General features: G+C 43.8%; 1 protein-coding gene across 2 annotated transcripts in view; it reads left to right on the plus strand.

Moving 5' to 3' along the window:
• Positions 1-1,821: 1,821 nt before the first annotated feature.
• The window catches only part of SCAF4 (SR-related CTD associated factor 4), a 45,392-nt gene continuing 22,449 nt past the window's right edge, over positions 1,822-24,764 (plus strand). The window contains exons 1-7 of one of the 2 annotated variants that reach the window (XM_081907981.1): positions 1,822-2,057; positions 15,489-15,572; positions 15,960-16,004; positions 17,252-17,413; positions 18,392-18,527; positions 20,630-20,769; positions 24,316-24,492. In XM_081907981.1, the coding sequence (XP_081764107.1) occupies positions 2,028-2,057; positions 15,489-15,572; positions 15,960-16,004; positions 17,252-17,413; positions 18,392-18,527; positions 20,630-20,769; positions 24,316-24,492 (774 nt within the window). In that variant the 5' untranslated portion in view covers positions 1,822-2,027. The remainder of the gene's footprint in view (positions 2,058-15,488; positions 15,573-15,959; positions 16,005-17,251; positions 17,414-18,391; positions 18,528-20,629; positions 20,770-24,315; positions 24,493-24,764) is intronic. The other variant, XM_081907980.1, reaches the window with a different exon arrangement.

The following is a 24,764-nucleotide window of genomic DNA, read 5'->3' on the forward strand; positions in this document are numbered from 1 at the left end:
TTGTGGAGGAGACTAATGTGGGTCTGCTTTTGGCACAGAAACTGCCTCGGTTGCCTTTTCAGTAGTGCTGCCCGCCATGTGGACAGCGGTGGAGCATATGCCCACGCTGCCTAGGAAGGGCACGGAGGGTGCCCTCCCAGGCACAAGATAGCCGCTCAGCACGCCTTGCAGACAGCGGCGGAGCAAGCCACTCACGGGGGCAGAGCAAGCTGCTCATGGCGGACATTCAGCACGCCACCTGCCCACGACTCCCAAGCGTTCCCCAAGCTGTCAAAATGAAGGGGGAAGGGGGGAATGCCGCCAGCAAAGCAGCACAGCTTCCCCCTTACCTCAACAGCTTGGGGTAGGCTTGTGAGTTGTGGGTGGGTGGCACGTCAAATGTCCCCCCCTCAGTGACTGCACCCAGGATGGTCTGCCCCCACCGCCCCTCTTCCTACTCCCTCCCATTAGATGTCAAGGAAATTAACAACTAACTGACTTTTAGAATACATTTGAAGGGAGCACTGTTTAGGGAGGTTTTTAATGTTTGATGTTTTATTATGCTTTTAAATCTGCTGGGAGCCGCCCAGAGTGACTGGGGTAACCCAGATGGGCAGGGTATAAATAATAATACCTATTATTATTGTTGTTGTTGTTGTTGTTTTATTATGACCTCTGTCAGAAGTAGTACAGAAGTACTCTATCTCTGTTAATGTTTCTCATACTATTAGTGGTTTTTTATACCATCTACCATGGTTTCCTCCTGGAAGGCCTATCTGAGTTGTGGGTGGGTAGAACTGCTTTGCTGTGGTTCCAATCCTGCTTGGTTGGTTGTCTTCAACGGGTGATGCTTGGGGAATGCTATCCGGCACCATGGGGTCCCTTGTTGTGGAGTCCCTCAGGGTTCAATTCTATTCCCCATGTTTAATATCTATATGAAGCCACTGGGTGGGGTCATGCAGAATTTTGAAGTGTGTTGTCAGCAGTATGCTGGTGGCACACAGCTCTACCTTTCCTTAAAAGACTAGAAGAGCGTTCTGATTAAAGGCTCCCTGTTACATTCTGCTGACAACGAATGAAAGCAAAGCATGAGTCTGACATGTAGCTTCTGAACTGATTGCATTTTTAAGGCAGTAAAACCTCAATATGTTTAGCTCTGTGCAACTGCAGCTATACCCTCCCAAGTCTGAGTAATGAAAATGGGGGCATTTATTTATCAGAAGCTGCTGTCATTTTCCTATGTCACAGTAGGAACACTACTCCCCTCAGCTGCTGTACACATTTCTGAAGGCTCTTCTTCTGCTCTGCGTTGCCTTCTTATGCTTGCAAGGATACCTGGGAAGCCACGGTTGCTGCTTGCTTCGAAAACCCACCCTAGCCAATATTGACTTTTATGCTGTATGTATTGTTTTTAACACTTGATTGGAAGCCGCCCAGAGTGGCTGGGGACACTCAGCCAGATGGGCGGGGTATAAATTAATAATAATAATAATAATGGCGCAGGCGGGATGAAATGGGCAACTCTGAGGCTGCATTCACGTTTCATTTGGCACAACGTCCAGCCCCTTTTCAGTTAAAGCGCGGAGGATTCAACTCGCTGCCTTTCCCAAGGCTTAAAGCGAGGTCGACATCTGGGGTAGTGGGAAGTGTCCGGAAACAGGCGATGAAAGCGTTGGGCGCGAGGCAAAAGGGCGAGCGCTGTCACGTGGCCCTCCTCAAGCGCACGCGCGCGCGCTTGTTCGTTGATATGCCCGCCTCCAGGGGCGGGGCGGGGGCTTGGTCCGCAGCTCTCCTTTCTTCCGATGGGTGGCGCGCAGCCCGGAGGCCTGCGCTATCCCAGGGTGCTGTTCGCGGCGTGGGCGCCGCCGTCCCGCTGAGGGGGAGACAGTCTGCGCGGCTGCCTCGCCAACGAGACGCGCTGCGGGCTGCCGCCAAACGGACATGTTAGCGCCGAGGCCCTGAAGGCGGGAGGCCGACGAGAACGACGTCCCGCCGCTTCCTCCGGGGCTCCTCCGCGCGCGGTAGCAAGAGGCCGCCGAGCCACAGCCATGGAGGCTGTGAACGCCTTCAACCAAGAGGTGGGGACGGGGCCCGGCAAGGGAGCGCGGGACGGGTAGGCCCCGGCTGTCGGTGGTGGGGGGTTGGGAGCGGCTGGCGGCCGCTGATAGCGCTCTGGAGCCTGGGGCTGGAGGCCGGAGTTCGCAGGCCTGGTCTGAGGCGGAGCAGCCGACGGGAAAGAGTTGCCAGCGCCCTTCGGTGTGCGGCGGCCTCTCCTGGGCCCGGCGTGTGGGCGGCGGCGCCGCGTCGGGTGACGCGGGGCTTCAGGGGCCGCTTTCCCCTCAGCCCCCTTCCCTTCCGCTGCACACGCGATTTCCCTCAAGCTCGAAGGGGGCCTAAGAACTTTCGCCACACTTCCCAGGTCCTCTATCCCGGGCCCGGCTGCTGGGGAGACCCGGCCGGGCTGTTTAAGGTCAGCCCTGTAGGCCAAGGGAGAGGCCGGGAATGGAAGTAATGCGCGCGTGCCGGGTAGCGCTTCGCTGTAGGTGGGGAGGAAGGGGGCCTAAGTATATTGTGTGTGTGTGTGTCTGTGGGCGAGCGAGCACTTCGAGGAGATCGCGGTGCGGGGTGGCGGCGAGAGAGAAGAGGAAGTTTCTGGCCTTTTTCTTGCAGCCATTTGATGATGAAGATCCGGGACGTGCGAAGAGATTAGGCGTCTCGAGGGCATGTTATTTCCAGCCCTATTACGCGACCCATCAAAAAGTTTTGTATTTATAAAGTTACCATCCCAACTGTTTCTGTGATACTGTGCGAACCCCGTGCGTTGCAGAATCTAGCAATGAATAAAAGCTACCCCACTGATTATATCTTAGATAATGTACACGGTTTTCAAATTATCGTGCATATGGCGCGAGTGTGAATAGAAAATCCGGAAGATTTCCCCCTTCTTTTCAGGACTGGTTGTGGTGGGCAGGAAAAGTGAGGGAATTGATCTCAAGGAGCAGAGAGTTCCTAGCCAACATCAGAAATTTGCTTTTTAAAGGTAACATTGGGCATATTCTCATAACAGAGTGCCAGAAGAATTCCGAGCTGAAGTGTCTGGTGAATCGCATTGAAACTGAATGGCTGCTGCTAGTGTTTTAGTTGTGTTAACAGTTGATATTCATAAAAGTCTGTTTCAGCGGGCTAACATTGCTACTTCTCTAAAAGGTTTCTGTGTACTGCTGTGGAATTCTGGAAAATGGATACAAGTGTTATTAAACTACATAAATATTGCAGCAAATTTACAACTTTATGTGATTTCTGCTGCAGATAACCAGATAAATCAAAGTGTTCATAAATGCAGGTTTACATGGACATAAAGTAGACTTTAATGTTTAAATCACTGTATATGCTTTTTGAACAGAAAACTCTGTAAAGTTTGCTCACTGTAAATGCTTTTATATTTGGGCATATCAATGGCCTTCCAGTTAAACATCCAGTTACGAAACTTAATGTTCAGAACTGAAAGAGTACATTAAGCTTCAGAATATTGCCCTTCATTTAAGCACAGCATTATGACAGCCATACACACCTCTGGTTGTCTTTCTTTGGGTCCTACACAACCCGATACGAAGTATCAAAACAGCTATGCATAAGTGGCAGGTTCAGTTTGCTACCTGGGGCTTGTTCAGTACTACTAATTTGTCTTAACACGGACCTATAAATGCTCAGTTGCATGAAAAGTATTTTGGGTAACTTTAGTAGAACTTGTAGTGCATGTGCTGGGTGTGTATGGGATGTGTTCAATTAACAAATGGATTCTTTTCAGTATTGTATGTAAAACTTTATAAATGCTATCATCATCAACTTTAGAAAAAGCATTACAGTTTGTGTAAGATTTCCATAAAGAGAATGAACAGTTGCTTAATTGCTTGGGGTAGTAAGTATTATTTCAGAGTGTTTTCTAAGATTACTGTGTGTGAGCTCCTGAGATGAAGTACAGTGGTACCTCGGGTTAAGTACTTAATTCATTCCGGAGGTCTGTTCTTAACCTGAAACTGTTCTTAACCTGAAGCACCACTTTAGCTAATGGGGCCTCCTGCTGTGCTGCTGCTGCTCAATTTCTGTTCTCATCCTGAAGCAAAGTTCTTAACCTGAGGCAATATTTCTGGGTTAGCATAGTCTGTAACCTGAAGCATATTTACCCCTAGGTACCGCTGTACTCAAAATGTTCAGCTAAGTGTTAGAATGGCTACTGCATCTTCATGCATTGTGTTATGGCAGAAAGCCAGGAAGTGGCTATGCTGACCTCTTTGCTTCACCTTGGTAGAGATCATAGTACAGGTGTGTGGCTGCTGTCTTCAGAGTTCTCTGTACTGCTCTGATATTCTGTGTTTAGATATAAATGGAAGAATGAGACCTGTGGAGCATCATTGTAGTACAAATGCACTGATGAAAAAGAGAGACAAGAAAAATGCAAGCCATTGTAGCATTTTACATGCCCACAAATTTAACGTATATTGTGTAGGCTTTATCTTTCAGAGAAATAGTGAAATGATTGTTTCCTAAGTCCAGAATAAATAGTGATGCTTGGTAACTTATTCTTAGACCTAAATCCTACTGGTTTGAGTGGAGTATAATTCTAATTGTGCCTTGGATTGCAACCATAGAAACTTTATGGAAAACTCCTTTCTGTCAAGGGTTGCCGTATCCAAAATATTGGAGCCGCAAGCAGTGTCTGGGTAGAAATCGGCTAAATGTCCAGGGAAATCTGGACGTATGGTAGCTGATGTTGGCAGTGTTGTTTTTGCCGAGTTAGGTCAGGAAAGCTCAAAAATGTCTAATTTGGGGGGGCAAAACTAGAAAAAGAAAAAGCTCAACTTTACTGTGCAGATTTTCACTTTTTGAACATTTTTATAGCTTGTTTACATTTTAGGTCTGACTGTGGCCCAGATATCATAATCACATATTTTGTGTTGTCATAAAGGATTGTCTTAAACCCTGAGAAATAAGGCATAAATTGAAAATAAAATGGAGCAGTAATGGGCTTAAAATTTCAAACAATTCAGAGCACATACATATTCTAGCATCTGTTGTGGATATGTATTCTCTTTTCCATAAAGTGAAATTTATTTACATTTACATATTGTGGGACTCTAAAGTTGGAGGACACCCAGTGATTCAAGTGCTTGAACCCCTACTCATTTCTAGATGTTGCTGTCCTACAACTCCCATCATTCCTGAACATAGTTAGGGTCTGATGGGTGGGCCTGATTAGAGCTGTAGTTTGGAGGACATCAGAAATCTTCATTGATAGTATCCCCTCCAATACCGTGTATTCAGCTTTTGACATCTAGACACTATATTCCTCTTGGGCAGGGGTCAGCAACCTTTTCCAGTTGTGTGCCAGCCCACAGTCCCTCAGACCATGTGGTGAGCTGGACTATTTTTTTGGGGGGGGGGAAATGAACACAAATTCCTATGCCCTAAAAATAAGACAGAGATGCATTTTAAATAAAAGGACACATTCTACTCCTGTAAAAACACGCTGATTCCCGGACTGTCCGCAGGCCAGATTGAGAAGGCATGGGCCGCATCCGGCCCATGGGCCTTAGGTTGCCTACCCCTGCTCTTGGGGTAACAGAAATAGAATTAGGTGATAGTTTACTTGAAATCTGGATGCTTCTGGGGATGCTCGTATCTAACACACAATAGTAACAGAACAGTGGGTATTCCAGTGGTGATATCCGAAGGTACTGGTTTTGGATACTTCTTGCTGACAGCAGTCAATATAAGGTGCTGTAATATCTGCTGTATTATATATAGTGCTTTTCGTTAATACCATAGATAACATTTTTGTGCTGGGGATAAATATAGTTAGGATATGGTTGGCAATTAGATGTTAGATAAATTAACACAAATGGTGTAGCACTTGTGGTATTTTAAGGTGAGGAAGGCAAAACCTATTTCCTAATTGCAACCTCTTCTTATATTTGCTGTATTGTGTTTGTGGGGTACTGGTTTGTTTTGTTCTTGTTTTTATTATGTACTTTGTGGTTTTATTCTGTGAACTATCTTGAGATCTTCAGATGAAGGGTGGTATACACATTTAATAAATAAAATACAAATAAATATTTAAAACATTTTCTGTTTCTTTCCTTATGCAATTAAAAAAACAATAGTTTTTATCATTTTTAATATTTGGAAGCTGATAGCAGCCTATTTACATTTGCCTTCCATCTTATTTTCCCTAGAATGAAGGTCCGTCATTCTGTTTGTTAGGATTTGTTCTTTTAGCTCTATTTAACGCTAGCTCTCTGTTTCACCTGAATCAGGAAAGGTGGCTGAGGTGTTAGACCAGTGCTTGGAGGCAGTAATGGGTTGGACATGGGCTATTAAACTGAGACTGAATCCTGAAAACAGTAAGGTGTTATGTGCCCCAGGTTCTTTTGTCTAAGAGGTGGGGAAGTGGCTTCCCCTGGAACGAACAGATTAACAGTTCTGGAGTGCTCCTGGATTCAACATTGGAGACAGGGAATATTGGAGACTAGGAATGCCTGTTTTCAACTCCAGCTGGTTTGCCAGCTACAATCCTTTTTGGACAGATATGACTTGGCCACTGTACTTCATGCTTTAGTAACTTCCTGATTGGATTCTTGCAATGAGCTCTGCATGGGACTGCTCTTGAAGCTGACCACAAAGCTTCAGTTGGCCCAAAATGCAACAGCTAGATTACTGGTTGGGGTCCATTTAGGTCTTGTATAACCCCTGATTTAACCCAACTGCACTTGTTGCCAGTTCATTTCTGGGCCTAATTCAAGGCACTCACATTAGTGTTTAAAGCACTAAATGACTCAGACCCCAAATACCTGAAAGATTGCCTCCTTCCTTACAGACCCTCTTAGGTGCTGAGATCAGCAGGGTGATGGTGGCGGCCTGGAAGCTGTGGAACTCTCTCCATAGCGGTGTGTCTGTCACCATTATACAGCTTCTGGAGAATGAATGCTAAAGAGCCACCTCTATCCTGGCTTTTGACATGAATTGTATATTTTAGGACACACTTTATTATTGTTATTGTAAGTTGTTTTAAGGTGTTTTTAATACTGTGTTTTAATGTGATCTGACCTTAGGGTGAAGGAAAGGAAATAAATAAATACAAAAACTCCTCCAGCTTGTCATCATGTCTTGAACAGTCTTCTGTTTTCAGATCTGTACCCTGTGTTCTGTAGGAAGTGAAAACCTTTGTTGAATAGTGATGATTTCCCATCTCTTAGGGCTTACTAAATAAGTCAGGTGGTTTGTTTTTTGAAACATCAGTAATGCTTTGGTGAGAACAGATAGAAACTTTACCCCCTCATAATAATAGAACTCGAGTTTGAGCTGTAAAAGTGATTGACAGTAGATTTTGAACAGACAAAAGGAAGTGCATTTTCACACAACATTTTATTAATGTATTAGATTCGCTGCTATCAAAAGTTGAAATGGCCCGCAACTTGGGTGGTTTAAAAGGGCATTGGAGAAATTTATGGAAGACTGGTCTGTCAACAATATTTGCTATAGTAAATAAATGACATGTCCACATTTACGGGCAGTGTGGTTTTGAACACCAGTTGCTGGGGAGGTGAGCAGTGGGTTAAGGCTGTAGCTTTTAAGCCCTGCTTGATAGTTTAGAAATATCTGGTTGTTTCTGCTTGAACACAGAATGCTGAACCAATACTAATACTTATGTGTTCGGGCAGATCTGCACAATACATTTAAAGCACATCCAATGCACATTTAAAGCACACAACTCTCCACGAGATGCTGGGAGCTGTAGTTTCTTAAGGGTGATAGAAATTCTAGCTAGTTTTGTAGGGCAAAACTACAATTTCCAAAATTCTTTGGAGGAAGTCATGTGTGTTGCATGGACTTTAAAATATAGTGTGGATCTTCTCTTAGTATACTAATTTTGACTGTTCAAAATACTATATATGTTTTGCTTTATGTAATCCTTTAAAACTGTAAAGGGGGGAGGGTACTCAGGGTGAATGGGAATATTATGGCACAGGGCAGGTGACATTTTAACCAGGGACCTCTGAACATAGCTTAGCTCTGATTATGCCAGTATTCCTAGATTAGTATTTTTATAGAAAGATAGATAAAAAACCTATATCTAACCCCTTACCCTAATGTTACAGAATATGTACTCTGTGCAAAAAATTCAGTAGATAACCACAACAGTAAATGAATAAAAAACCTTTAAGCATAAATAGTAAAAAAACCCAACCCCACAGTATTTCTTGTATTTGAAAACAAAAATAAAAGCTCACTGCTGTTGTTCAAAGGTTTGGAAGAACAGAAATGTTTTAAACTGTCACTGAAAACAGCTCAGTGTAGGAGCCTGCCTGAATTCAGGCAAGAGAGCATTCCAGAACCAGGGTGCCACTGCAGAGAAAGCCCTGTTCTGGTTTCCAGCGAACCAAACTTCCACTGATGATACTGCAACATAAAACTGTGTGCCTGGTGATCTCAGATCCAGAACAGAATATAATTTGGCAGGAGAAGTGTTCTTTCAGGTAGCTAAGCCCTAAGCTGGTTTGAAATCATAAAATTTATACACATTGATTAATTTTTAAAAAACCACACCTCAAAAAGCTCAAAGCTGTTAAAAAGTGTTTAAGGCTTTATATTCAAAATTCATCATCAGTTAGACTTTGTAACAAATAGGTAGCCAGTGCAATTGTTTCAAGAGAGGTGCTAAATGATCCAGGGACACTGTCATTGTCAGTACCCATGCACCAGAAGACGGAGTTTACAAACCAAGGCTGTTTTCCCCCCAGCGATCCTTTGGTGAGTTGCTATTTTCTTTGACCCCAAAATAATGTAAAAACGTTGTGCCCTCCTCCCAAAGCTAAGCAACTTATGCATCCCGAACCCCCTAAAAACGGGGCTTTCCCCCCTCCCCCCAAAAGCTCAACAACGGGTAGATCACTGCCAGTTTTTAATTCTGTGAGTAGATCGCAGTCTCTTGGAAGTTGGCCACCCCTGTTGTAAACTATCTTGTGTGTTCCTTAAATGGAATGGAACAAATAAATGACTTGTAGTTCTGTGTATGAGCACATCAAAAATGTCCTAATGAAGTAATCATAAGTGTGCAAAAAGATACAAAATGAAGTAAGGCATGGATTCAGGCAGAAGGAGCTAGCAAAGGCAGAAAATTGGTGCTAAAATGTGTGTTGTTGAATTTCCTTCGCAGTCAGCTTAACACACGTGTCTTCTCTGATGTCCATGATGCCAGTCTAATCTGGTTGTTGCTATAGGTTGTTCCACACTGTAAAAAAACCACATACTTTAGAAGCTCTAAAAATGAGCAGTTTTCTTCTACTTTGGCTATGAGGCTAGAGTGGTGTGCACCAGTGGAATTTACGTGGCTGGATATAAACTTCCAAGTCTCTTCTTCAAAAAGAAAGTATTGCCACCAGAAGTGGGAATTATTTTTTCTGTAAATCCTTGTTGGACAATGCAAGCCCTGCCCATACTACCAGTATGCTGTTCATGATTATATAGCTGAAAACTCAAGGTTTCCAGATACTCCTTTACTAAATCTATTCCATGCATGCCCCAAACTGAACTACTGCAACTGTCCTTTCATATTTAGTATTAAAAGAGCAGGGATTCCTTGCAAATCTATATTTCCTTAAAAATCATGTCATTACCTTCGAAACATTACTCCATCTTGTATCGCTTTTGGATTTGTGAAGATGGGACACCCAGGGCTGAACCAGGAAGTGGAAGGAGCTTCAATCCTCACATATCCTTTTTCCTACAGTTGAGAAGCAAGCTTCCCCAGCTGTGATCACATTTCCTCAGCTCACAGACCAGAGGCTTTTTTCTACAACAAGGAAGTTTGAATAGATCCTAAATGTACTCTCCAGACAATTCTTTTTCTGCAGCTGCTTCCACTCAGATCAAACAATCCCTGACTCAGATGCTTGCCCTCGAAAGAACGTAAGAGTCCTGTTGTATCAGTCTAAACCAGCATTATGTTTCTACAGTGGACAATCAGAATCCTATGGAAAGCCAACAATTGGGGCACAAGTGCAATAACATTCTTCCACTCGTGTTCCCCAGCAACTGATATTAATATAAATGCTACCTCCAAGACGGGGTAATAGTCATCACTACAAGTAGCCATTCATAGCCTTATCTTCTATAAATTTATCTAATTTCATTTTAAAGCTATCCAAGTTGGTAACTATCACTACACATTCTGGTAGTGAATTCCACAAATTATGTATCAGCCATGCAAAGAAATACTTCCTTTTTTCTGTTCTGAAACTCAGCTTCACTGGATGACTCTAGATTCTGCATCTCATACTGTACTTTGCTCCTCAGTGATTCACTCTTCTCATTCCTAGTGGTATAGGGAGGGAGGAGAAAGAGATTTCCTTCATGCCATCTTAGCATTGCGTAGGAGAGAGGAGACTTCTTCCATTTCCCTCATCTTCCACTCATCTGAATATAGCAGTTTTCTTAATCTTGAAAGCTTGCCATTACAATGCAATCTTAAAAGTATTAGTCTCACTAGCAATACCTGGAGGAACATACTTTTGATACCATAACAGACACTTGGAGAATGTTGTTAATCTGTTTAGCTTTGATTAAGAGTATTTTCTAAAAATGTGTGGAAGTCAGAGCAGTGAAAACCAACTCAGTATTGCTGTTACACTTGAATATGTACTGGCAGTGTGGTTTTTATCTTGATTAATTTGTTTAGTGGGGAACGCAGATGATTAACCCTCAGTTGATAGAAATACTGACTTTCAATCTGGGTTTGAGATTAAGTATACATCTAGGAAGTGATGCAAATAAACCCGGTGGAAGTTATTAAGCATGACACCATTTTCAAGTAAAAAACTGTGCACATAAGTCATCAAGGTGAAGGATACCCTATAGTTTAAGATACAAAACATGACAGTGTGTTGGAACTAAGTAACCCCACAGTTTTAAGAACTTCAGTATTGTACCATTGTATGCATACCATAAAGAAGGCTGATCGCTGAAGAATTGATGCTTTTGAATTATGGTGTTGGAGGAGACTCTTGAGAGTCCCATGGACTGCAAGCAGATCAAACCTCTCCATTCTTAAGGAAATCAGCCCTGAGTGCTCACTGAAAGGACAGATCTTGAAGTTGAGGCTCCAATACTTTGGCCACCTCATGAGAAGAGAAGACTCCCTGGAAAAGACCCTGATGTTGGGAAAGATGGAGAGCACAAGGAGAAGGGGACGACAGGGGGCGAGATGGTTGGACAGTGTTCTCAAAGCTACGAACATGAGTTTGACCAAACTGTGGGAGGCAGTGGAAGACAGGAGTGCCTGGCGTGCTCTGGTCCATGGGGTCACGAAGAGTTGGACCCGACTAAACGAAAAATGATATATCACTATAGCAGTGCAATAATAAGTAATTACAAATTACGTGTAATAACAAAAGCATTTTATAGAACTGGCAGTCATAGTATATACTGCTTGAGCAATATATGCACCATCACGTTTTGCAATGGCGCGTGTAGGACAGAAAAAAGTTACATAAAACAGTGTGGCTCTGATTTTCTGTCATTGCATTGACTCTGGAGATGACACATTTCTCTGTAGATGCTAGCAGTGGAAAGCAGGCCTTCCGTTTCTGAGGCTGCCTGTCTTGATGTTCCAGGTAAGCTGACCATGTTTCTAGACACATCCCAAAATTGGTATTGACCTTGGGATAAGGCCTACTGAGAAGAAACATATTTTGGGATGTTCACACCATTGTGGTTTGTTCAGCTTTCCCAAAACGTGCATTTAAACATATACTGTAAAGTATTTGGAAAAACAAACCCACCTTTGGCTACAGTTGGATCATGGAAGTGTATGAAAACCATCTTATGTCATCTTTAGTTTTATTATAATAAAGAACAATCTCAGGCTTGGCATTCTGGTCTGAAATTGCTCAATATGCATTGAAGAAAGGAGAATCATGGTCCTTTAACAGACATTAAAACTGCTGATGCTGACAATTCTCAGTAAGAAAAAACTGTAGATGAAATTGAGGCCACAAAGAGTCCCCAATCCAAATTTGTAAATTTTGTGCAAAATCTTACCAATGATTAAAACAACTAAGTTTTGCTGGGTAACTGAATGTTATAACTGGAAAAGAAAGGTATTTTAAAGTTATGTACGGTATATACTGGGGTTTTATAAGCTTATATAGTGATTTTGACTGCTGTAGATTATTCTGGGATGTTAATAAAAGTGAGTAATTTTAAACTGAGACTGAATCCTGAGATGGAGGGTGTGTGTGTGTGTGTGTGTGTGTGTGTGTGTGTGTAGGCAGCTCATGTGTCTGGGAAGTAGATAGACAACCTGTTACAGATTGAATTGCAGTCGCCTTGAAGGAGTAGGTTCATAGTTTGAGGTACTCCTGGTTCCAGCATTGGCACTTGATGCTGGGTAGCATTGGTGGCATGTGGTGCCTTTCTCCAGCTGTAGCTGCTTTGTCAGGTCCTGCTGTTTATGGACTGAGCTAGCCTGGCCACAGTAACTTACATACACTGTTGAAGGCAGGATGACCTTGAATGCCAGTTGCTGGGAATCGCGAAGATCACTGCTGCATTCAGGTTCTGCTTTTTGGCTTTCCATAGCCATCTGGGTGGTCGCTGTGAGAACAGGATGCTGGACTACATGGGCATTGGCCTGGTTCTGCAGGCTCTTGTGTTCTTATTTTAACCTATGCATTAGTAATATTTTGTTTGTATTATGTTCTGTATATGCTGCTATTTCTGAAGAAGCTACAACGTTGGAAGCTGCAACTAATGCAGAATTCAGCCTTCAGAGTGCTGAACAGTGTACCATTGTAACTGTATAACACTGGTTTTACAAGAATTGTACTGGTTGCCTGTATACTGCTGAAGATGTGTGACTTCTAGTAGAGTGGGGCAGGAAATATGAGCATGATGATGCCATGCATCTTCATCTACAGGATGTTACTGGGGAAAAGCGGGGATGTAGCTCTCAGCAAGCAGCCACATGGCCCTTTTAATGTTTAATCTGATCCTAAAATGGTAAGGTTCTTAATTTTTATACAAGTATGTGATCTTATCCTGGCTTTATTCTTTCAGCAGCGGTTCGATAGTCTAAAAAGCCAAGGATATACCCTTTCTTTTTGTTCTCTGGTTCCCCCACCCCCATACGGCACACAATATGAGATTGCTGCTGGGCTGTTGTGTTGTTCCCCTTCCTCTGTTGCGCAAAATGTACTTCTGTGATCATTGGGTTTTACCTCAGTTTGCTGATAATCTCCCTCTAGTTTCTCAGTGGTCCTGTTTTGGCTCCTGTTTTGTTGGTACTAAGCAACCTGAGTTTGCTATTAGGAATGTTGATTTTTTTAAACTTGGTTTAGGAGTGAAGTACTTGCACTGACAGCTGTTATGTGATGGTGGACTGGTTTTGGACACAAACATAGGTAGCACAGGCAACACCTGTTCTGCACGGGAGTTCAGTTCCAAGTCATTGTGCACGTTGGCGAAGTACACATAAACCTGCCCCATTCTGGCTACCCTGCCCCATTATGCCCCCTTTTCCTGCTACTTCTGGGTTTGCAGTGATGCACACAAAATGAAAGTTGCCTGTACTAATTGCTTACTTAGCTGAAGACGGATGTATTTTAACAGCATGGCTTTTTTACTTTGGCATTTGTATATTAATGTAAAACCATTGAATACTGTTCTTCTAGCCTCTAAATACCAACGTATTACAAAAAGGGTGGGGGGAGCTGCAAACTTTAACAAGTAAATGTATAAATGAAAGCTTTGGTTGAGCTAATCCTTAGCAGTTTTAGAGGACAAATTTAAGGACACAATTTATTGAGGCTATTTTGATTCAAGTGTGCTACTGTGAATGAATAAAAAGCTATTAAAGTAAACTTTTGTCTAACGGTGTGTGGTAGATTTTTAATTATTTACAGTGTATGAGGATCTCGTATCAATATTTATTATGGATTTAGACTGGCAAGTTATAACTGGGGATTTGTCTAAATCCTAGTCCTGCTTCTAACTGTTCTGCTGAAATTTGGTGCCTCTCTTTCTGTTGAATCTCTTATTTGCTTTCTTAGATTGTTTTCTTGTTAGCTGGCCTCTTTTCCCCAAGAGGGTATACAGCAGCATGTCTGGAAACTAGCATCATTACTGTCTTCATTTTTTTCTAAATGCCTGCTTCCATTATATATTGCGGCATTATATATTACGAAAGTTACAAAACATCCCTACATAGTGGAGGGAAGGGAGGTTTTTTTTTAACCTCATGGCATATACAAGCTCTGCAACCCTAGTCTTCCCCACTCCCAGAAGACAAAGCTCTTAGGATCTTGAGCCGGCCAATTGACGCTTCTTCTGATCTACCACCTCCTTCCTTTCTCTCTTCCTCACCTGCTACCTTGGCATTCTAGACACCTTGGAAGCTCAGAAACCATTGGCAGCCTGTTTTGTGGGTTTTGAATTCTTTTTATTGTTATTTTAGTTTACAAACTTAAATACTTCTGTGTTCCTAAGGAGTCCCCAGAATATTTAGAAACCTATACCTTGTTTTTGGTTGGTCCCTTTTCACCTCCAAACTGCTAGGCACTTGATTATTTGAGGGAACCTGTGGGACAAAACATTGCAGTGCCGAGTGCTTTTGTTCAGACTTCCAGCTACTCCCCCTCAGCATTCTGTGGCAACTGAGCATGTTCAGTCCTCATTGAGTTGTGTTTCCTTTTTTTTTGGGTGGGGTGAGGGTGGAGATTGCCTCCTTAATTTCCCCTCCTAAATATATTTTGGGACTCCTGCACCCTCTCATGTGAGTTCCTGTTGTTTTATTAATTCATTATTTATAAGATTTCTATCCTGCTTTTCAATTGAATGATCCTGAAAGCAGATTATAGTATATTAAAATAAAACATGCACACATATACATAAAAACCCTTCACAACCAATCAGCCCTTTGTCCCTTGCCTATTGGTAAATGCCAGAAGGTGCTTCTTTTCAGCTCTGCAGTTCCAGGTGAACAGAGAGTTGGAGCGGAGTGTCCTTTTTGGCAGGGTAGGGGAAACATGCTCCCTGTCATTGTTTCTTCGAAGGCAGATGGATGAGGAACACAATGGACAACGGGTGTACACCTGCAGTCCCCTGAGTGGTGGCAGAGACTAGAGTGCATTTTGACTACAAAAGTCTGGAGAATTGCCCGAGATACAGGTTTCAGCTTCATATGAAGAGCACAGAATAGTCTGATCAGCCATTTTTATAACATTTAATGGGTGCAGTTTGGAACATATGTCACTTTATAAGTGTGACATAATTTCAGAAATAGCTTTACAACTTGCACTGTTATTTGAACTAATTAGTTTTTAGTTCTGGGGCTATTTAGCATTTAACTGGGATGGAAAGAGTTCATCAAAAGGTGCGTAGTGACAAAGTTGCATTTCAGTTACTTGTGTTTTATGATTTTTGGTTTCTCTCTTCTCTCCACCCCACCATGTTAGCTCTTCTCATTGATGGAGATGAAACCTCCTATTTCTCGTGCAAAGATGATTCTTATTACTAAAGCTGCCATCAAAGCTATTAAGGTAAGATAGTATTTATTTTATTTTGTACAAATTTTTAAAAGGTTTGAACATTTGTAGCATGTTCTGTGTTTTTTCAAAGATCACATGGACTGAGAGTCATTCTCACTTATTAATATTTTACAGATACTGAATAATTTTAATTATAATGCTTTTAATGTATACTTTTATCACTGTCAAAGTAATTTTTAAAAATAACTCCATTTCAAACACTCCTTTGAGATAATTATAAATGCAGGTTGGGACTAGTTTAATAAAATGACCTATGATATATTTCCTTCTGCTTAGTTTGATATGAGTTTATATGCTAATGTTTAAGGTAAACAAATTCACACTTCTTAAACATATTATGAAATTAAACATTTCAAATGTTCTTTGATTCTCTTTCAGCTTTACAAACACGTAGTCCAGATTGTAGAGAAGTTTATAAAAAAGGTAAATGAAATATTTATTAAGTTGTATATACTGATGATTCAGCAATTTATATTCTCCCCCCAAAAATGTTTTTTTTAGAGCACACACAATCAAAATATGTGCATCTAGCAGTTCTATGGGAAATCACTCAGCAACTGCATATATTAATTATGCCAATGGTAATAGCTCCATAACTGTGCAGAAAGATAGCATATTACATGGGGATTTGTCCTGGGGGATTGTATGTAAAGCCAAAATTGTGTAGTTGGAAAAATCACGAAACCACTCCCGTGTGATCATTCATACTTTTGGGAAGCATGGGCCTTGCCCCCCCCCCCCGCCCCCAACAAGACAAGATCTTGCAGGAGCTTCCCAGAGTGAGATCTTCCCAGAGCCTGGTAAGCAGGACTCTCTGCCTTGTGTGCTTTAACTTGTGTGATACCAGCTGGCTGGCCGCCAAGCGTGTAAAATTTTGATCATGCAAGTTAAATGTGCACAGGTTGCAACTTTGCTGTTTGGGTTTCTTTGTTTGTTTGGGAGAATTAGCTATTTCTAACTACCACTAAACTAATACACAACACACCTGCAAGACGAAGTAAGCACACAAGGCATAAGAGGAGATGTGGAAGTTTAGCCTGCCTAGAATGGGAGCTGGAAAGTGAATTGCATTGTGTATGGATCTCCCCTTCTTGCATCTCTAGATGCCAGAAAACTTTGATGTTACTGAGGTTTTGGGACCTAGGGCCTACATTCTTGACCTTAGCTGTGTCAATTCTGCCTGTGATCTAGGTAACATGCAACTAATACGAAGACAGGGCATGCTGGGGCAGGCTTAGTCTGCTTGTTCTATTGTACATTGATTATTTTTGTGAGAGTATTTTTGAACTGCCAAGTCATTTAAAAACATTTGGTGATGTACATTAAAACATTGTAGTTATGACATCATTATGAAAAATAACCATCACTGAGTCAAATTAATGTATATTCATAGGCATATTTTTAAAGTGCATATCTTTCCTGATATGTGACTGGATTTCTGAGATCAGTGTTTAAAAAGTGAATAGCACTTACGTTCAAATTCCAGGAAATATAGTGGAATGTCTATAGTGTCGTATGGCACCTGCTAGTTTGTTTTCCTTTCCCCCGCTTTCTGGACTTTTAACTTCATGCTAATATGATAGGCCTGTTTTATGATCACACACAGCTTACTGTTAGGATTTATAAAATGTATATTACTGATAAGACTTTCTGTCTGTCTCTCTCTTTAGTGTAAACCAGAATACAAAGTTCCTGGATTGTATGTTATTGACTCTATTGTTCGTCAGTCTCGTCATCAATTTGGAACAGATAAGGATGTTTTTGGGCCAAGATTCTGTAAAAATATAACAGCCACATTCCAGTATTTATATCTCTGTCCAACAGAAGACAAGGTATAACTCAATTTCTTGTAGCATTTTGACTTCCTGTGTGTGTGTGTGTGTGAGAGAGAGAGAGAGAGAGAGAGAGAGAGCGCGCGCGCGTGTGTGAAAGAGAGAGAGAAAGAGAAAGAGAGAAATGAACATCTTCTGATCCTACTATATTTGGTCTATTCTGTACAAACACACATTGTTGATTGTTGGATACTATTTCTGAATGAGGCCTTGATGTTGAATGTTTCTTTTCTAGTTGGCTTTTAAATTTTTGAGGCCCTTCTTCCTCACCACTTCATGACTAAAAGCTCTTATGGAGGAACTTTTCTCTTCTGTGTAGAAAGCCATGTGAGCTGGATTTTATTCTATTTGATAGTAAAGCGGCAACACAAACTAGATGTGGCTGGTGACTTAGAACAGGCTTGGGTTCCTGCTGCTTGTATGTATTATGCTGACAAAACTGATCCCCACGTCTAGAATAGAATAAAGTAGCCATCATTTACTAAGTTCGGAGGTCCATAAAGTGTGTCATGAAAAATATTGTATGGGATTTGATCTCTCCATTCCTTCTCACTGTTGCTCATGTCCACAGTTCTTTCCTGGAGAAGTCACAAAATGTTACAAAGCATAGGAAACAAAGTATAAAAGTTTCGTACTGTACTAATCCCTTTTGTGTGTGTGTGTGTGTGTGTGTGTGTGTGTGCATGCATGCAAGAACTAGGGCCTTGTTCAGATGGCATTTTTGTGCTCTCATCTTTGTGCATTGTGAGATTGATTGGTTTCATGCACCTTGTTTTGTCTCCCCTCTGAACAGAAGATATCTGAACTCTGATGTCTCACATTTGTTTAGGTGATAGGAAACAAAGTGCATGTGTCCATTACCTGATCTCATGATGTATAAAACTGAAGCGGGGGGACAGTATTGTCTGAACTTCCTAAGCTTTGATTAAGCAAATGAAGATTTTTTAAAGTGTACTTACACATCTCTTCTTTGAACAGAGTAAGATAGTTCGTGTCCTCAACTTATGGCAGAAAAATGGAGTGTTTAAAATAGAAATAATTCAACCTCTCCTCGACATGGCAGCAGGAGCTAGCAGTACTGCTTCAATGACTGAAGATACTACTAATAATGAAGGTAGGAAATCTTAGTTAAAGCATTATTTTATGTTATGGCCCTGTATTGTCAAACTCAGATTTTATTTGCTTTAATCTGCATAGAATGGGCTGAATTAATTGCAAGCAAAAGTTGGAGATAGATTTTTGTTGTTGTAACTCTTGGTGTTAAAAATATGATAAAGTTCATGTTTTGGCTAAGTGATTATATTATAGAATAAGAGCGCTGTGAAGAGCCTTTTGGTTGACTGTCTTATTCATGTGTATGCTTAGGACTGTACTGTGAAAACTTTTTTTTTTGTTCTTCCCATATTTTGAATAGAATTATTTCTACCCATTGCTGTGTTCTTGATGAGTCTGGCTGAAAATATTAAGATGGCCTAATAAATAAAATACACAATGATTTGGATACTATACAGCATATTCTGTTACCAGAAATGGCATCCGTGTATAAGTGGGGCACCCCTTAGATTGCTCAGTAGTTAAGCAATATCACTTGCTCCTGCAGTATCACAATATCACGTTTAGGATATTTTTCACTCAATTTTCACTCATGGCACAACACTACAGGGAAATTACTGGTCCTCAAATAGTATTTTCTACCACTGTGAAATATCCTTCTCTCTGCCATATGTGAACCATAATCTGTTACATGTTTCTGGCATCTTGTGTTGACATACCTTTTTGCCCAGGCTTTCCCTGGTCCATATGATTGAATCCTGTTATTTCTGAAATTCTTTTTTATCTTTTCCTGTTTGTGTTTAATACTGCTTTGCTACTGTTTTATTTTCATGATATTTTTATATACCACTTAGAGATGTTTAAATAGTAAGCACTTTAAAAATGCTAATGGACAAAACACATTATATAATAATGGGGGGTGTGTGTGTAATAGTATATTAACCTCAAACAGTTAAGCAGCTCTCCATATAACCATTCAATCATCAATATTCTTTATAAAGGTTTTTCCCCCAAAATTTGTAGTCTGTAGGCTTGTTAAGCTACAAAGGGCTTTCATGAACTTTGTCATCAATCAACTGTCATCATGGTTTTCTATACAGAAGTATGACAAAGAAGTATGATTACTGAAATACAGAGAAAGAGAAAAAGATAGGAATTTATATGGGACTGCGGATGAAACTAGACATGACAATAATCATGCAAAAAGAAGTTTTGTGTTTTAAGAAACAGCACCACAAAATATAGCCGTGAGTGGGCTCAGAATTAGATTGAGGCTTTGATGGGGAGGTTTAACCCTTTGCCTCTGCTGTAGTCCTCATTGCCCCCACTCACCTGTGGCTGCTGTTTACTATACAGAACATAATTATGTAAATACCACTTGCATGATTATTGTCAAATTTAGTTTGGCCCTAAGAATATTTAAAGGGACACGGGTGGCGCTGTGGGTAAAAGCCTCAGCACCTAGGGCTTGCCGATCGAAAGGTCGGCGGTTCAAATCCCCGCGGCGGGGTGCGCTCCCGTTGCTCGGTCCCAGCGCCTGCCAACCTAGCAGTTCGAAAGCACCCCCAGGTGCAAGTAGATAAATAGGGACCGCTTACCAGCGGGAAGGTAAACGGCGTTTCCGTGTGCGGCTCTGGCTCGCCAGAGCAGCGATGTCACGCTGGCCACATGACCCGGAAGTGTCTCCGGACAGCGCTGGCCCCTGGCCTCTTGAGATGGGCGCACAACCCCAGAGTCTGGCAAGACTGGCCCGTACGGGCAGGGGTACCTTTACCTTTACCTTAAGAATATTTAGCATATACTTACAGCCATATATTCACCTGGCCCTAAAACAACAACTTATTAGTTATACCCTTCCCATCTGGTTGGGTTTCCCCAGCCACTCTGGCGGCTTCCAAAAAGTATTCAAAATACAATAAAATACATACTTTGTGTTGTGGCATGCAGGGCATGAGGGTGTTTGGCAATGAAGCATTGCCACATGATGTCTATTTTTGAGAATCCTGCCCGTGGAATTAAAAAAAAACTTACTGACCATATTTGCGAATAGTCTACAGACTGACCACCCAAGTTTTGATTTTTAAAAACTTGCATTATAGCGTAAAAGTGCAATGCTATCAGTGGGAATTGTTGAAATCTTAACGTTGCATTTAAATTTTGTAGGTTCACCACCTCCTGCCACAGTGATTCCATTTGAGCCTCTTCAAGTTGCTTCCAATTCAGTACCTGCTGTGCCGCAATTGCCCAGTTCTGATGCCTTTGCAGCTGTAGCCCAGTTATTTCAGACAACACAAGGACAACAGGCAAGCAGAGACTTTTTGTTCAAACATACAGAATTCAAATTAAGATAATAAGATGGTTATCAAATGCAGAATATATAACTATTCTATTTTAAAACCATTAGTGGAAATTTGATAATAATAATAATAATAATAATAATAATAATAATACTACTACTACAGTGGTGCCCCGCAAGACGAATGCCTCGCAAGACGAAAAACCCGCAAGACGAAAGGGTTTTTCGGGTTTTGCGACGCTTCGCTAGACGATTTTCCCTATGGGCTTGCATTGCAAGACGAAAGCCCATAGGGAAATCTCGGGGACCTTTTTTTAAATGCTGGCGGTGGGGAGCAAAGCCTTTTTCCCCCCTCCGGACTTCAGAAGAGGTCCAGGAAGGCCGGAGGGGCGAAAGGCTTTGCTCCCCACCGCCAGCATTTTAAAAGCGGTCCGGGATAGCAGGGAAGCGCTTCCCGCTATCCCGGACGGCTTTTGAAGGCAGGCGGGGGGGGGCAAAGACTTTTGCCCCCCCGCCCGCCTTGGGAAGAGGGACCTCTTCCCAAGGCGGGCGGGGGGCAAAAGTCTTTGCCCCCCCTGCCTGCCTAACCGGGGGCTTTTAAATCGCCCCGGGACTGTCCGGGGCGATTTAAAAGCCCCCGGATGGCTTTTGAAGCCTTCCCCCGCCGCCCGGCATCGGGGCATCGTCCCGATGCCGGGCGGCCGGGCAGGAACGCCTCCCCCCGCCGCCCGGCTTCGGGGCATCGTCCCGATGCCGGGCGACGGGGCGGGAAAGCCTCCCCCCACCGCCCGGCTTCGGGGCATCGTCCCGAAGCCGGGCGGCGGGGCGGGAAAGCCTCCCCCCGCCACCCGGCATCGGAACCATGTCCCGAAGCCCGGCGGCGGGGCGGGAAAGCCTCCCCCGCCGCCCGGCATCGGAACCATGTCCCGATGCCGGGCGGCGGGGCGGGAAAGCCTCCCCCCGCCGCCTGGCATCGGAACCATGTCCCGAAGCCGGGCGGCGGGGCGGGAAAGCCTCCCCCCGCCGCCCGGCTTCGGGGCAGGAACGCCTCCCCCCGCCGCCCGGCTTCGGGGCATCGTCCCGATGCCGGGCGACGGGGCGGGAAAGCCTCCCCCCGCCGCCTGGCATCGGAACCATGTCCCGAAGCCGGGCGGCGGGGCGGGAAAGCCTCCCCCCGCCGCCTGGCATCGGAACCATGTCCCGAAGCCGGGCGGCGGGGCGGGAAAGCCTCCCCCCGCCGCCCGGCATCGGGGCATCGTCCCGATGCCGGGCGACGGGGCGAGAAAGCCTCCCCCCGCTGCCCGGCTTCGGGGCATCGTCCCGATGCCGGGCGGCGGGGCAGGAACGCCTCCCCCCGCCGCCCGGCTTCGGGGCATCGTCCCGATGCCGGGCGGCCGGGCAGGAACGCCTCCCCCCGCCGCCCGGCTTCGGGGCATCGTCCCGATGCCGGGCGGCCGGGCAGGAACGCCTCCCCCCGCCGCCCGGCTTCGGGGCATCGTCCCGATGCCGGGCGACGGGGTGAGAAAGCCTCCCCCAGCCGCCCGGCATCGGAACCATGTCCCGATGCCGGGCGGCGGGGCGGGAAAGCCTCCCCCCGCCGCCTGGCATCGGAACCATGTCCCGAAGCCCGGCGGCGGGGCGGGAAAGCCTGGGCGCGCTGGCAACTCTCCGCAAGTAGCGCTCCCGCTGCTTGCGGAGAGGTCCGCGCCTGTCCTGGACCTTTTCTGAAGGCAGGGGGGGGGGCAAAAGTCTTTGTCCCCCCTGCCTGCCTTCCCAGGGGCTTTTAAATCGCCCCGGACAGCGGAGAAGTCCTCCGCTGTCCCGGGCGATTTTAAAATGCCGCCCGCCAGAAGAGGTCGGGGAAGGCGGTTTCCATAGGAACGCATTAATTGGTTTTCAATGCATTCCTATGGAAAACCGTGCATCGCAAGACGAAAAACTCGCAAGACGAAGAGACTTGCGGAACGAATTAATTTCGTCTTGCGAGGCACCACTGTAATTCACTATTATTATTATTATTATTATTATTATTATTATTATTATTATTATTTATACCCCGCCCATCTGGTTGGGATTCCTCAGCCACTCTGGGCGGCTTCCAACAAAATATTAAAATACAGTGGTCTGTTAAACATAAAAGCTTCCCTAAACAGGGCTGCCTTCAGATGTCTTCTAAAAGTCTGGTAGTTGTTCTTCTCTTTGACATCTGGTGGGAGGGCATTCCACAGGGCGGGTGCCACTACCAAGAAGGCCCTCTGCCTGGTTCCCTGTAACCTGGCTTCTTGCAGTGAGGGAACCGCCAGAAGGCCCTCGGTGCTGGACCTCAGTGTCCGGGCAGAACGATGGGGTGGAAACACTACTTCAGGTATACTGAACCGAGGCCATTTCGGGCTTTAAAGGTCAGCACCAAACTTTGAATTGAGCTCGGAAACGTACTGGGAGCCAATGTAGATCTTTCAAGACCGGTGTTATGTGGTCTTGGCGGCCTCTCCCAGTCACCAGTCTAGCTGCCGCATTCTGGATTAGTTGTAGTTTCTGGGTCACCTTCAAAGGTAGCCCCACATAGAGCGCATTGCAGTAATCCAAGTGAGAGATAACTAGAGCATGCACCACTCTGGCGAGACAGTCCATGGGCAGATAGGGTCTCAGCCTGCGTACCAGATGGGGCTGGTAAACAGCTGCCCTGGACACAGAATTGACTTGCACCTCCATGGACAGCTGCAAGTCCAAAATGACTTCCAGCCTATGCACCTGGTCCTTCAGGGGCACAGTTACCCCATTCAGGACCAGGGAGTCCTCCACACCTGCCCACCTCCTGTCCCCCCAAAACAGTACTTCTGTCTTGTCAGGATTCAACCTCAATCTGTTAGCCACCATCTATCCTCCAACCGCCACCAGACACTCACACAGGACCTTCACCGCCTTCACTGGTTCTGATTTGAAAGAGAGGTAGAGCTGGGTATCATCCGCATATTGATGAACACCGAACCCAACCCCCCTGATGATCTCGCCCAGCGGCTGCATGTAGATGTTGAAAAGATGTTGAATTGCATTAGTGAATAGTGAAATCAATATTTCTGCTGTTTACTGATCACATCTGGTCTGAAAATAAATCATGCATATGTATAACATGTCTGACCTTTGCTTGAGTAAGAAATGTCCTTTCTATTCTCTTGCCAGCTGTCTACTCATCTGAATAGCACTAGTACTTCTCTTTGAGGACTAGTAGACTTTTAAGTGCAGAAGAGAGAGTGTGAATATGCAGATGTGATCATCAGTTCTTTACTAGGTTTCCATGCAAAGCTCTCTTTTGTGGCTGTCTATTGTGGCTACCTCTGTGCTTCCTTATAGCTTTAAGAACACAGAGCAGAGGGAGCAGCTGCCTTGTACCATAATACCCACCAGCATAGCAGTAACTCCTGCCTGATTGGAGGGTGGGGAGAGCAGATATCCACCCATTGGAAGGCATCAATTATTGTACATTTATTACGCCTCTGATGTTTTCATGATCATTCCTAAGAAGATGTTAATGGTTGCAGTTTCATTATTTTAGCTCCAACAGATTCTTCAGACTTTTCAGCAGCCTCCGAAACCTCAGTCTCCTGTGATAGATAACAATGTAATGGCTCAGGTCCATGCTATTACTGCCCAGCTGCAGACTACAGCAACGCAACCATCCGAACAAAAACACGATTTCTCAGCACCTGAGCAAAAGACATCTTTTGATAAGGTAATATTTTTCTTGTACTAAAAAGGAATTTACTCAATGATTTGTTTTTTTGTGGAATGCCATGCCAAATTATTGTTTCATGCTATGAGAACAAGTATTCAGGGAGTCTTGATTCCACCTCCACTGCATGTGACATTTCCTTCCCCCCTTTCTGGTTTTTGGTGAACCATACTTTGGTATGCAAAACTTAAAATGATCTTACATTGTCAGTGGTACCAATATTGTTTACTTGTCTTTCATTATTTACTGAAGAAAATAGAGTTGGCTCAATG

The sequence above is a fragment of the Podarcis melisellensis genome, assembly GCF_964234715.1.
Source record: "Podarcis melisellensis genome assembly, chromosome: 4".
Taxonomy (NCBI): domain Eukaryota; kingdom Metazoa; phylum Chordata; class Lepidosauria; order Squamata; family Lacertidae; genus Podarcis; species Podarcis melisellensis.